The sequence below is a fragment of the Dicentrarchus labrax genome, unplaced genomic scaffold (genome assembly GCF_905237075.1).
Source record: "Dicentrarchus labrax unplaced genomic scaffold, dlabrax2021, whole genome shotgun sequence".
Classification (NCBI taxonomy): Eukaryota; Metazoa; Chordata; class Actinopteri; family Moronidae; genus Dicentrarchus; species Dicentrarchus labrax.
In genome coordinates this window covers 24,530,443-24,544,896 of record NW_026136707.1, presented here as the reverse complement: position 1 = coordinate 24,544,896, position 14,454 = coordinate 24,530,443, and the positions used below count along the sequence as shown (strand labels likewise).

General features: G+C 39.6%; 1 protein-coding gene across 2 annotated transcripts in view; it reads left to right on the top strand.

Moving 5' to 3' along the window:
- tgfbr2b (transforming growth factor beta receptor 2b) overlaps positions 1–7,499 on the top strand; it is a 40,055-nt gene extending 32,556 nt beyond the window's left edge. For both annotated transcript variants that reach the window (XM_051406771.1, XM_051406770.1), the window contains 2 exons: positions 4,763–4,890; positions 6,263–7,499. In XM_051406771.1, coding sequence (XP_051262731.1) covers positions 4,763–4,890; positions 6,263–6,523 — 389 coding nt within the window. In that variant the 3' untranslated portion in view covers positions 6,524–7,499. The remainder of the gene's footprint in view (positions 1–4,762; positions 4,891–6,262) is intronic.
- The last annotated feature ends 6,955 nt before the right edge of the window (positions 7,500–14,454 follow it).

Below are 14,454 nucleotides of genomic sequence, written 5' to 3'. Positions count from 1 at the left end.
AAACATACCTATGGATAATATATTCCATTTCTGCCAATATGTCCTAATAAATGGACCTTTAATGATTCCTTGCTGAGCCTCAGCAGAGGTATGCATCCTCGTAGTCGCATTTAAGTTTGTTTTGGGGACAACACACCTACAACTTACATATGAATGCCAGGACAAAGATCCCCACTTGAATTTAGACTGCTAAAGCCTCATAAGCTTAAGGCGAACTTTGGAATACATTTTTGCACAGAAAGGACTGTGAATATTGATGCTGCTGTCACAATTTTAGTGTTCCCGCTACGAAGTGATTGTTTAACAGTCAGTATGGAGAGGAGGAATGTAGCAACTGTAGCAACCAATAACTCATTAACATATTATTAACATAATCTTGAAAACTCTCAACCGTCAAACAAACATTTTGACTAGACAAAATGTCCTTGTTTTCCCAAAACATCATCAGTCTCAGTGCTTAAGACTTGCATAGATAGAAGTCCACACACACTCACTTTTCTGCTTCCTCTGACCTATTCTCCTGGGAGTAGAGATGGAGTCTCTCATGGTCCACCTCCTTCCCTCCGCCTAGTTGGCTTTTCTAGACAGCCTGAGACATTTAGAACTAGACAGTCACATTCCAACGTGTGTGTGTTTGTCTGTGTGTGTTTATTTCAGAGAGAGAGAGGTGTATAGAAACAGGAAGAGAAATGGAGGTACTAGACAGATGCCCTCATCTATCCCTGTGTCTATGTCTCAATCTAGGATTGTGTGTGTGTCCTCTGTCTCCACCCCAACAACAGCGGGCAGAATAGTGAATAGAAATACAATCCCCCGCGCTGGCATTGTTTTTGTGGTCAGTTATAGTACGTTCCCTGTGTGTTGCCGAGCATTTTATTTACATATCCTGAATTAGCCTGCAGGGCGCGGCAGGGCTCGCATGTTCTGTCTGAGCTGAGGGTTATGCAGGGTAATGGAGCGGGGAGAAGACTTTGCACTGTGCCAAGCAAAAGGCTTGTGGTCTGTGAAGGGAGACAGCCTTTGGCAACAGCTGGTGAGGGGGTGATGGTTATACCCCGCAGGGGCAAAGGAACAGAGCTTGATTTTTGAGAAATACACTCATTCGCTTTCTTGCAGAGAAATAAATGAGAAGGTAGATAGCAGGCTCATGTCTGTGTTAAGTCTGGAGCTGAAGCCAGGAGGAAATTGACCGTTCCTAAGTCCCACCCCTTTTTGCTCCATGCTCCAATAACAGTTGAGCAAGCCTCGGCCACAACCTCGGTCAGCTGTTTAGCTTTCCTGTACTTAGATAGGCTATGTGCTAGGCTAATCTAGACAACCACATTTTGAGCATCGTCTACAGATAGTCACATCTTAGTTAGCCAATGTTAATGTTAGCAAAACATTAGCTAAATAACAACTGATGTAAATTAGCTAGCTAGTTAGCTAGAGTTTTAGTAACATTAGCTAACAACTGATGTAGATTAGTTAGTAGTAGTGCAGACATTGCAAGCAGTTAAAGCATGACAACATATGATCTGAGCAGATGATAACAGAACTGTGAAAAAGACACAATAGATGAGTCTGACAAACAGGAAACCAATGAAAAGAAAACATGGCGATAATGTGCACGATAACTGATTGATTGTCACTGACGTCAGTCGTGCTGCCATGAACTGATATTACTGAAACTAGATTCACCTGCTTCACCAAGCTCTCATCTGCTGCAAGCAATTCAACCAACCACTTTCTCTGGAAGTGGGCAGACGCTTCTTTGGAAGCGTGGTTTGTTAGAGTTTATGCAGGTTCGATCATTTCTACTTCTTATAATGTAGTTTGTACTGCCTCAGTTCGGGATCAGTCTCATGTGTTACGCCTGTTGAGAGACTACGGTCTGTTTAAAAGCCAAACATGGAGCTGTGTTTCTTTCAAGATAGCAGCAGATCCCAGACAGTGTAGCCAGCCGCCGAGGTTTCTGCTAACCTCCAGGCCACAAAGGTTTCAGACAGATAATCTGAAAAGGAAACTGTCGTAAACCACTTTCCGCCCCTTAGATTGGATATAGCAGGGCTTTAACTACGGGCCCCAGACAGCGAGGGGAAAGTGAGACTGAGGCTCTGGTTGCAGTCTCTTGTGAAATCTCTTCTCAAACCACGGGTGAAATTCTTCTCATAGCTTACAAATGTCCAGAGCTGCAGCAGGGAAGCAGGCCACGCTTATCATATAGACTGAAGCGGTAGTATCTGTGTGTGTGTCTACTTCTCTATTGTCCCAGCTAATCATTCAGAAACATGAGGACAGGTGTAAAGGAGCCAAATCAACATCAGAGCGTGAAATGAGTCCTCTCCCGCTCAGTCATGTCTTGATGTTTAGAAAGCGCTCCACCTCTTTTTTATTTCTGTGTTCAACTTTCTCATTTTAGGTCAGCTTGCTTTCTGCTGCTCTGTGCTTCAGCTGTATCCAGTCCAGGAAAATGTGTGGTATTTATACCAGCTCCGCAGCAGGAGATCTAAACAGCAGAGAGCTGAGGACAATACCAGCCCTGGCATAAATAACCTCCAGGGGAATGGGCCGGGCCTGGCTGGGTTCTGTTTTAAAATGCTAAAAACGGGGGAAGTTCCACATGTCAAAAACAGGAAGTGTGAGCCTGTAGAGTCAGCTTCTCTGCACACAGTCCCAATCCCAGCCCTCCAACTTCCTGTCCGGGGGTTCCACTCCAACCTTCCCACTTCCTGTGTTTGAGGACACAGCAGCAGAGACCACAGGGGCCTGACTTAAATTGAGACTACTGCAGCTTTTCCTAGATTTCACCAGCAGTTTAGGGCATTTTGAAGACTGCTGAGAAAATTATCTCACCACAATGTCTGTTTAGTAGCTGCTTTGGAGTTTTTGACCATATCACATGATCCTCATCAGCAGGTGGAGTTTGCCCAGTTAGTCTGCATAGTCAGCAAATTTAGTATATAAAGGTCCCCCCTCCAGTCAGAAACCAGTGTTTCTTCTTGTTCCTACAGTGTGCTGTTTGAATGCTGTCTGTGCAGTGTTTGACTCTAGAAGGATGTTTTCACATTCATCTGCTGAAAGTGGAAAGTTTCTCTGTGCTCATTGAACATCTGATTTTAAGGGGAGGGGCCTACCAGCAGGATTTGTGACATCAAAAATAGTTAGGAAGTCAGTCCTGGTCCAGTATGCAACTTATACAGTGTGATGTAGAAACTTGAAGCCACCAGTGCACATCCACTGAGAATGGACTTTACAGTGAAGTAGGAGACATCTTGTGTCCAGCAGGAAACCTTTAGAAATGTACAACATTTGCATATTCACAGATTCTGGAAGTTTTAATGAACTTATGAACCTTTAATGAACCAATTTTAATGGAGGAGAAAAAACACATATCAGACACACATTATTGTTCTAAGCAGACTATTTCTACATACATGTCTGGAGGGGATCTTTAAGCTAATCTCACTTACTCAGAAATCATCATTTATGCAGTGGACTACAGGTCCGTTCAACTTGAGGAGCAATCTATAGCTTTACAAACCTGCTGTGCCTAATTGTGGTTGCTAAGCTATGATTGAACAGTTGCTGTTTCAGTTTCATTACAACTTGCCAATATCCATCTGCTGATGAAGACCATGTGATATGGCTAAAAGCTCCAGAACAGCAACTTCATTGACCATGTGGTTAGATTATTTCTGTCTCCAAGGTCAAGAATGAATTTGGCACCTCGGATTTGACAGATTTGATTGGAAGAAAATCTTTTAGTCGTAGATGTATGTGTGAGAACACAGTTGGAAGGACCAGAACACTTGTTGTGTTTTACGAAGGGTGGACTTGGTGCTCCAGTCATGATTCACCTTGACTGAAGAAAGAAGAAAAGCTCAGATGCTGCCAAATGTAACACACCTAAGAGTACACATAGGTGAATAATACTCTGTGTTTGACACGCTGTGAAATACAGGATTTAGAGCGTGAGGCTTGTACTATTTGTTAAATACATGTCATTTTCTGGCTCAGATGGGTAGAGGATGATGACTTTGCAGCAACTAGTGTCTCATTTCACAGCAACTGTGAGATCCTGAGAGCCTTCTCTTTGGGGCTGAAGACAGACTGCAGCTGTTGTGAGTTCAGTTTCATGAGGTCTGGACCCAATCCCGGAACTTTGTTTTTAATTTTTCATGGTTTCGGCGTTACGCTCTCTCTTTTTCCCGGCTAGTTCTTCAACATGAAACAGTAAAGAAAAAAGATTTAAATGACAGATTGTGATTTTGGTGTTCTGGACGGGCGCCGCTAATTGCTTGTTAGCGGAAGCTGATTTGTTGTTTTTAGAAACAATCATTGTTCAAGTGCCAGAGCCAGCATTTACCCTCCCATGTAGACATCATAAAAGACATTTTATTTCCTACTGTCAGCATTATTGGTGCCAGTGTACAAAGCTGACAGCTCGGGGGAAACTAACAGCTCGGTGGTTTGGTGTGGAATGACCTCATATCAGGATACTTTTACACTTAACCACATTAACTCATCATGCCACCTGTTTCACTCCGTCTTCCCCTTTTACTTTTTTTTGTACCTTAGTAATTTCCCGGTATCATTAACCATTCTATGAAATGTGCACTTGTCTTGTGTTCATGTTGACTCATCTACATCTTGCAAATGACAGGAACTCAATGGCACAGACAACCTGACATACTGTAAAGACCACACGTTTTCTGCACTTGAGACTCGGGTGATGATTTGCAGTCCATATCTGATCCACGGGTCTTGTTTTTGTTTGCAGAGGTGAAGGACTACGAGCCTGCGTATGGCTCTAAAGTGCGAGAGCACCCCTGTGTGGAGAGCATGAAGGACAACGTGCTGAGAGACAGAGGGAGACCTGAGATCTCCGACAGTTGGCTCCAGCATCAGGTCAGATATACACAATGTACACACAGACACTATCTGTAGCAAGGTTATATATTCTGTAGGGTTTATTTTTATATAAACAAAGCACACAAGTCAACATCATTATAAATGGTGTTAATAATGCTAGTGTTAGCCAAAAGGCTCAATTTAAACTTTTGTTGGAAGTCAGTCACAGTTTTGGTCATTAATTTGAATGGCCAGGATCATTTAAAGCTTATTTAATAGTTATTAACAACATTTTATGCAAATGGTATAACTTTTTAGGGGATAAAACTGATAAAAAAACAAGCCAAAACCTCTTCCCTGCCACAAATACCAGTGCACATGTGTAAATCCCAGTAAAAAAAGGAGAAAGTCGTAAGTTTAAACATTTTAATGAACTAATGGTTTTTATTAAGCCAGATGTTAGATGCTGCAGACCCCTCAGCACCCCTGCTTCCAGCGCCAGTGGTTCAGACTGCACAAATACAGACACAGAATATGATATATTAAAAAAAAAAAGTAGTAGCCTCATTATGGTTTCCAGCCTAGGGGTCAGGACCCCTCCAAAGAGCCACGAGATGAATCAGCATAAGATGATTAATGAGTTCTGCTGTACACATTTATCTTCATTCTTTGCTCTTTTATCAAATCTTTGCTTTTTTCTAAGGAGTCACAAGCTAAAAAGACTGGAGACCAATTGTTTAATCTCTAACAATGTGTTGTTTTTTATTTTATCTAAATCTTGTCTGCAAAGTAACTACTTGTTAAAGTTGTAAGCAAAATGTAGTCCAGTAAAAAGTACAATGTTACCCTCTGAAATGTATATATGTAATGTATTAAGTATAAAGTAGCATAAAATGGAAATATGTGTATGAAGTACAAGTAAGTCAAAATTGTAGGGAGTCATGTATTAAAGGGAAACATATGGTGAAATGTCAAAAAAACACACTATTTATAGAACCATGACCACTGAAATTCTTATTATACTGCCAAGTTGTGTTAACGGTTAGTCGATTAATCGAATAGTTGTGGACTATTAAATTAGTTATTATTATTAATCGACTATTTTGATAATGGATCGTTTTGAGTCATTTTTTAAAGAAAAAGAAATTCTCTGTTTTTAGCTTCTCAGATTTGAATATTTTCTGGTTTCTTCGATTAATCAAGGAAATGATTGACAGATTAACTGATAATTTAAATAACTGTTAGTTGCAGCCTATGTATAACATAACTATGTGTGAACAAATGTGTTACATTACAACTATATGGTTATTGTTACATTGCAATATAATAACTTGAGGTCCGTTGAGAAGCTGCTACCTTTACCCAAACAGTTCAAGGGGTTTCATTCAGTGTGGAGTCTCACATCCCTGCTCTCTTCCTCCCCCTACAGGGTGTGGCGGTGATCTGCGCCACCATCATGGAATGCTGGGACCACGACCCCGAGGCCCGGCTCACCGCCCACTGCGTCGCCGAACGCATCAACGAGTTGGAGGACGAGATGGACAAACTGTCCAGCCGCAGCTCCTCGGCAGAAAAGATCCCAGAGGAGCTGAAGATCCCAATAGAGGTGGAGATCCCGGAGGAGATGGTTAAAATCACGGAGATACAGGATATCATAGCCGTGGACTGCTCCGTGAGCGACGAGAAGTGAGAGGGAGCTCCTCTGGGACTCTGAGGGAGATTTTTCAACAAGGGCACTTATTCGACTTTGATGGGATTGAAGAGAGTCAGGAGTTGAGCTCCTGCATCCACCCAGGACTTTGAGTTGAGTCACAGTGTCATATGTTATTCTAGCAAAGAGGGACTCTGGGTGATGCTTTAGTACTTCACCGTTTGTAAAATGTAACAAGTTGCCTTAATCAGCTGAAAAGCTAAAGAGCCAAAAAGCCAAAGTTAACTGGAAGCTTCCAAAGATGTGTTGAGCATGGAGACAGTAGTCAGACAGGCTTCTCTCGCTTTATGAGAAATAATCAGGGCAATAACTATTAAACCAAAGACATTTGATGTGCACTTTACCATGTAATACTTTTGCATTACACATGTTTGTCATTTTCATATGTTCATGTATTCTAACATGTTGGAGTTAAGGGGAGTTTTTGCCTGAAAGTGCCTTTGTGTGTCCAACTTTGAGCCAGCAGAGATGTCGCCCTAACACTAATGATGCTGTGCACTCCATCCTCAACAGCAGGAATCCCAATGAATGTATGTGTGTGTGTGTGTGTGTGTGTGTGTGTGTGTGTGTGTGTGTGTGTGTGACTGAGAGTGTCTGTACTCGTGTGTGTGTGTGTGTGTGTGTGTGTGTGTCTGTGTAACCGTGTTGTTTTCACCCAGCTATACTTAAACCTTGTTTGCCAGATAAACAAGCACAATGTACATAAGAGACAATAGCTGTACATAAGAGATAAATCAGCCAAAAAGGGACAGTAATCCTACTACTTATCTTTGAATGCAGAGAATAAAAGACTTCATAGAGATGTATTTTTTAAAGCGTTTTGTATGTTTTCTGTCTATATCAACAGGAAACTGAGGAGTGTGCCAAAGATCTTTTACCCTGCCTTACACACAGTATGTGTCATATGTAAAATATTGTAAATCTTTTATGAATTAAAGATATTTCTGTATACTGAGATTCTGTTCTTACTCTTTCTGTTATCCAAACAAATCTGGGAGCAAGATAATGATACTGCAGACTGTGTACATCTGTTGTACATTTTCTTTCTCATTCAGTACTCTTTTTATTTTGAAACAAGGCAGTGAAAACACGCATACTTTTGTCCACAGGGGCCGCCAGAATCAACACAAAGTTCCTCGTAGTGGCTTTAAGTAGTTTCTCTCTCCCACGTTCCTTTGTGCGTCATTTAATTTTTCAAGGTCTCATTAAGAAGTAAGAAGACATTGGGTTACTTGGTTGCAGCAGAATAATATTGACAATTAGAATCATGCTTCTGTTGACCTTAAAATGTAAATTCTATATTCACTCTACTTTTAGCTCGGTTTTTGGTCTCCACCAACCCCTGAGAACAATATCTGGCTCTTTAACTGCTAGATGCTCCACTTTGTTCACCAGCTAACTGTTTCTGTCTGCTGTATGGTCCATGGCAGGTAGTGTACAGTGAATTTTTTTAGAGCTCTTTGCTGAAAACAGCTGCCTTCTGCTGCTGGAAACAAGGCTGGTGGGCTGGAAAACAAAAAAAATTATCTAAAAGATGGTAAAAAAATGATAATTCTCTGTGGGTTTGTCACTACAAGCGACTCCTTTCAAAGACATTTTCTTTCCATTGTTCATATGAACATATTGATTAGTGCAGCTGTAAGACAGATCTGGAGGTCTTTAAAGTTGTGTCATACAGAGATGAGTGTGCACTTTCTGAGACATATTTTGAAATATCTGAACAATAAATCATCGTTCATGATTAACAGCAGGTATCATTCAGAGCATGTTTATTTAGCATACTATTTGCAGCTGTTGCTTTCTTGTAAGTACATGTAATGGGATGCTACACAGCTCATCTTCACAATAGTCATGGCTGACAGCGACAGCACTGATTTGGGTTGCACTCACTTTCCATGCGTCATAATTGTTAATGAGTCTTACAGTTATTGCCTCTGGAGATATTCAAAATTCCACACAACTAAAATCAGCTTTTCAAAACATTAGATTGTTTTTACACAACAATATAATACTGAGGAAATGTAAGATTATTTGTGTCTGATTGGCCATTCCTGCTCAGAGCGTGCTGTAATTAGTCATGTGATCACTTGAAAACTGCTATTAAGGGTTACTCTTGCGCTTTGCTATAAGTAGGAGTAAACCATTAATGTTCAGTTCTGCACTTTTACCAAAGAGATTTTTACATTTAAGTTGTTTCAGCAGTTTCACTGTAAGTGTCATTCTTAGATGGTAATAAGACTTGGTCTTATCATGCATTGTCCGGTTCTTCTGTATTCATCTGTCTTGCATTATTTTTGTCCCATTTTGCTCACTCCTCAGCTCATTTTACCTCTCCCTCTATATTCATATGCTGTTTCAGCCTTGCCTCCCTCCTTTTCTAAGCCGCTGTTCTCTTTGTCTTCATCTCACTCCATCAAGTTTTTCTGCTGTTCCTACCTCATTCTTCTTGTCCTCTATAGGAATGCCATAAGAAGCGTACCACCCCAGCCTGTTGTCCACATACTAGAAATGATGCCACAATCAGTCACTGGTTAGAAATAACATTTTATTTTAAAACACTGTGTGGTTTGAGGTCAGGGTGAAGAAGGAGTGCTACAAGAAGTAACAGATTACAGCTGTCTAATAAAAATCTCCAGATGTGGTCTTTTTCATATTTTTACTCATGTGGAAGCATTACTTGATAGGCTGAGACACTTTTTTTATCCTGGGTTTATGATACCCCTTTCAGACCCTGTGGAGTTATTACATGGCCATGTAGCCCAAAACCGAGCTTTCAGATCTGAAATAGTACGATTTGGGGTTTTGGTGGAACGCCACATGTATAATAATTCAACTAAAGTCATATACAAGTACAAAACATGTCACTCCACTTAAATACTATACTCTCAATGTCACCTTGGCTTATGTTTCATTCAAATACATTTTAAAGCTGCAAATTCCCATATTAGAGGTGAAAGGTGAAAAATCTAAACTTCAGATTATAGAGAGGATGTCAGTTATGTTACAGTTTTTCTCAATTGTTTACACACAAATACTGGTACTTGAGACCCAATGACCACAACATATAACTCATGCACCAACCCCCTGAACCAATTCTGCTAAACTACAAGCACAATTCCTGCTTTACACTCAAATTGCAGTTCTAGAACACACTTTTTTCAAAACACTACACACAATTCTCTGCATTTGGCACAATTTTCATGAAGAAAATATCTTGTTTTCACAAGGGACACACTGTCATTCAAAATTGCACACTGACTCATCACATGGGCAAACACCTGTCACACAGTTTTACAATTAGCAATCAGAGCTTTAGCATAAAAGGGCAACAGGTTAGGTTCAGATATAGCAGTTGATGCTTTTCATGGCTGGAATCACCATGCTAGGCGATATTTCCCCCGCTGCTTGGCCAGGGAAAACATTGCTTGTGATGTAGATGAGGTGCTGTGGCCAGACCAAAACAGAAGAGAGAATGCAGCATAGTTTTTGTTTTGTTTTTTACTGTAACTGTATACAGTAAATTCTTCTGTTGTTTTGTATGTAGACCTCTGTCTGTGCAACTTTGTGTTGGTTGGGATGTACACTGTGTACATTGTTTTTGTGGGAAAAATGAAATATATTTGTTACCGTGTATTTAAGGCCTAAGTCGTTATGATGAATGGAGAAGTAGTGTTTTCCATTCATCATAGTGTTTTACATTGAGCACATCAGTGTTCAACTGGTTCTTATAAATGTCTATTCATATAATGGTTTGTATGTGTCATTTGAAAACAAAATACCATTTTGAGAAGAAATAACATTGTTTTGAATGTAAAGTTTCATTTTGCAGGAGAATTGAGGGGTTTTGCCCATTGTGTGTGTGTTTTTTGATTTGTGTGTAGAGTTCTGAGAGTATGAGGCATGCTTTCAGAAAATGTGTGTAAACAGTCGAGAAAAACCAGAGCTGTTTGTAGAGCCCCTGCCCATCCGGTACGCAGACACAGGTGACTTTAGCTATTTTTTTATTCCCTGATCAAACTCTTCTCAGGACTGTGTAGACTGGGCTTTACTGAAAACTCTCCAAAGTTTATTAAACTCAAATAATTTCCAACATAGCTCACCTTATGTTTTATTTTTGCCTGTAGATCCTCCTAAATGTTACACACTGGACCTTTCAATAGTCAGAAATGGAATATAATATTCATAGGTATATTTTCATTAGTGTATATTCCAATCAAAGTTACATCTTTGATTTTAGGATTCTTTTCAAGGAAGAATGTACATCTATACTGCAGGTCCTACTGAACCAGAACCTAAAACATACAGCATCAGTGAAAAGGCCTGCAGGGAGTAGAGTGCTGAGGATCAATTGAGCGGACTAACCTTTTTATTGAGAGTGTGTTGAGTTGCGTGGAAATGTTTGTAGTGGAATGAGTAGTGAGTCAGACAGAGTGTGTGTGTGTGTGTGTGTGTGCGTGCGTGCGTGCGTGCGTGCGTGCGTGCGTGCGTGTGTGTGTGTGTGTGCATGTGTGCATGTGGTGCAGACATTCCTCTGAAAACCAGAGTTTGTACCAGAGAAATGTAATGACAGGTCTGCAGGGCCCGTGAACCAGCTCTGGTATAGGGAGCAGAGGGTACCACATCACATGGTCTCTCTCTCTCACTCTCACTCACACACACACACACACACACACACACACACGTTGCCCTTCTCTCTTTCCTCTCCCGTTCTCCTCCCTCTCTCTGGCTCTCTCTTGTTCTTTCCATCTTAAAGCCCCAGTTCTCTTCCTCATGGCAGTCTTTTGTTGGTGTATTCCTGGCATCACTGACTCTCCTCAGGGGCAAACATCCTGTGTCCAGAATTAACTCTTGGCCTCTTTTCCATTCTTTTATAGGCCTCAGCAGCGCTGCACTGTTTTGTATATATTCCAGAGGCCTCTCCCTGCCTGCTCTCTGTGTAGGAATCACCAGTGTGGATCAGTCTGCCTCCCACATTCACTGTTTTTGCAGATTATTTCCAAGTGTGATGCACCTGCCCGGCGCAGACAGTGGATGTGGGATTACAGCTTCATTTTTCCACCCGGTGTTTAACAAATGTAACACCAGGAACCAAAATAATGTGGGCAGATCTGACTTAGATTTTTATGTCTCCCTTCAGGGTGTAATCATTGAAACAATTACTGCTGTGGTATTATTTTACTGCAGTCTGCAGGGAAACAAATGTTCTCAATTCTTAAATGACTTCCAATAGTTTTCCAGTACTTCATGACTGCTGTGTTGAGGGAAAGAACACATATGCCCTCTAGTGGACAAAACACAGCCAACAATCAGCCTTTGATTAATGTTTTTCTTTACAGCACACATTGATTTTCAATGAAAATACTGCTGCTGTGTTTCAGTCTGTAAATACTGTTGAAAATGAGCCTTACACCTGTGGTTTGACATCTTAAATGTATTCACAGTAAGACTTAATGCTAAAGATTTTTTGCAACCTATAGAGATATCCAATATCCAGCTTCAGTCTACAGCAATCTGAAACATTGGCAAGTGGTTATGTTTGGATACTAATTACTTTTCAATATTCCAAAATGTCCTTGCAGCCTGATAGGTAAGATCTGTACATAGATTGCTTATCCTTTAATAATTTCACATAATATTACTGTATACGTGTAATGCAATTTCCTTACATGCCTGAGTGCCTGAAAAAAATGTCTGATAATTAAAATGTGAAACTAACATAGTATTTACATATACATGATATATGCACTATATTGCCAGATGTTTGTGGACATCTGAACACAATATGTGAATACTTAATCATTACTATTGATCTACACTTATGTGGGATTTTTTATCATGTCATTCCAAAACCATAAAGTTAGTGGCTAATGTTACTCCACTTTTCAAATTTGGTAAAAGAGAGTAAAGGTTTTCTTCCTAAAACACAAGTAAAGATTTTACAATCATCCAACCAGAAAAATCCTTGATGACGTTTAAATCATCATATAATGAGCAAGAAAACCTAAAATGGACTTCAATCTCACCTAAATCACATAACAGACCAAGCCTTTTGTCTTCCAGGTGATCATTACACTTGCCTGTTTCTATAGCTAATGGTAATACACAGGAACGTACTTGTGTGCAAAGAGATGTTCTGCTTCATGTAAGTGGTGTTTGTAATTTAGGTTTGTACCAAATATTTGTCCCAAACTTTCCTTGTAAATAAGAAATCATTTGTGCTGAGATTCATGAATTGTATGCTGCGATTTGTTTTGTAAATTATAAAACAAATAAATCATAAAAAGTAAAGATTTCACTTCTTTAGTCCAGAGAAGTGCCCGAAAGGTGCCTGAAGGTATGATTCTACTGAGCTGCTGTTCAGATTCAGATCATTTCACGTCTGAGATTTAGAGGTTTACATTCCATAACACCAGCGAGGGCCAAAACTGATGTAAACGTATGAACTCCCAGAAATAACTGAGTAGCTCTGTAATGACCTATCCACTGAATTATCTAAAACACCAATACCCTCTTTAAAAGACAGATGCTGAGACAAAGTGCAGCCCAAATGTATGACAGCACTGTGACTTCTTGCAATTAATACTATTTGTGCTTTGTCATGGTTTGCTACCAGTGTCGGCTTCCAGCCACATTAACACCTTTTTCATAGTAATATTATATCATCCTGCACTTACAGGATTTATTTTGTGAATAATAATCCAGAAGGTGGTGCTATAACAGCCTCCACTCCTCTGGGAAGACTTTCCACAATATTTTAGAACCTGGCTGCAGGAATTTGCTCCCATACAGCCACAAGAGTGTTAGTGAGTGGTAGCAGGGGTCCACATACATTTGCTCTACAGTATATAATGTATTTCTATGGATTCAACGTGGAAGCGAATCGTAACCAAAATTTAAATTTAAATGCATTTGCAAAAATGCTTTTTCATTTTAAGAATGTGGCTGCATTATTTGACTCATAAATAAAATTAATAATCATCATCCTTTTTGCATTTTAATTTTCTTCTTCAAGACTGCTCATTATTTTACTTAATTAAAATGAAAAAGAAAAAGACATTTGAGATTTAATTTTCAAAATATGCCCCAGCAAATAGATACCAAAATTAAATTTGAAATGTAAAATTTGAAAATTAAAATGCATTTGCAGAAATGTTTTTTCATTTTAAGAATGTGGCTGCATTATCTGACTCATAAATAAAATAAGAAATCATCATCCTATTTGCATTTTCTTCTTAACTGCACATTTTATGCCATCATCAAAAAGAAAACAAAGAGGAGATTGCTATTTCGTTTTCGTGGTCTGCCCCGCAAAATAGTGCCCATAATTCGAAAAGGATTTGGCAATCTGAGTGGCGCAGGAGAGTGACGTCAGTAGCCGCTCTTCTTCAGCTCCGGTAGAGGGCGGTGTGCACATTTGATATATGGACGCATGGAATTCAAAATCTGGAGGTAAACAAAAAAGTAAAAGTGTTAGATTTTGGGAGTTTATTCTCAACATTTAACTACAGCTTGTGTTCAGAGTAACTCTTTGGCGGTGTGATATTTGGGTGTTCATTCACTGGGTGTTGAGGAGCCTGTATGGGCTGATTTTTGTGTCAGTAGAAACTGATTTTTAATTGCTCAACTTGAATAATTGCATTAAAAAACTGAATTTGAATTGCATAATTTGAATTTGTATTGTTAAACTTGATTAACTGTATTGAAAAATTGAATCTGAATAGGATAATTTGAATTTGAATTTATTAGTTTGAAACTGAATTTGAGCCTCACTAAAAATTCAACTTTTTATGTACTTTCAAATTCAGTTCTCTAAATTCAATTTCAGTTCGCTCAATTCAAATTCAGCTCCACATTCTTAAAATGAAAAAGCATTTCTGCAAATGTATTTAAATTTAAATTTGGGTCACGAT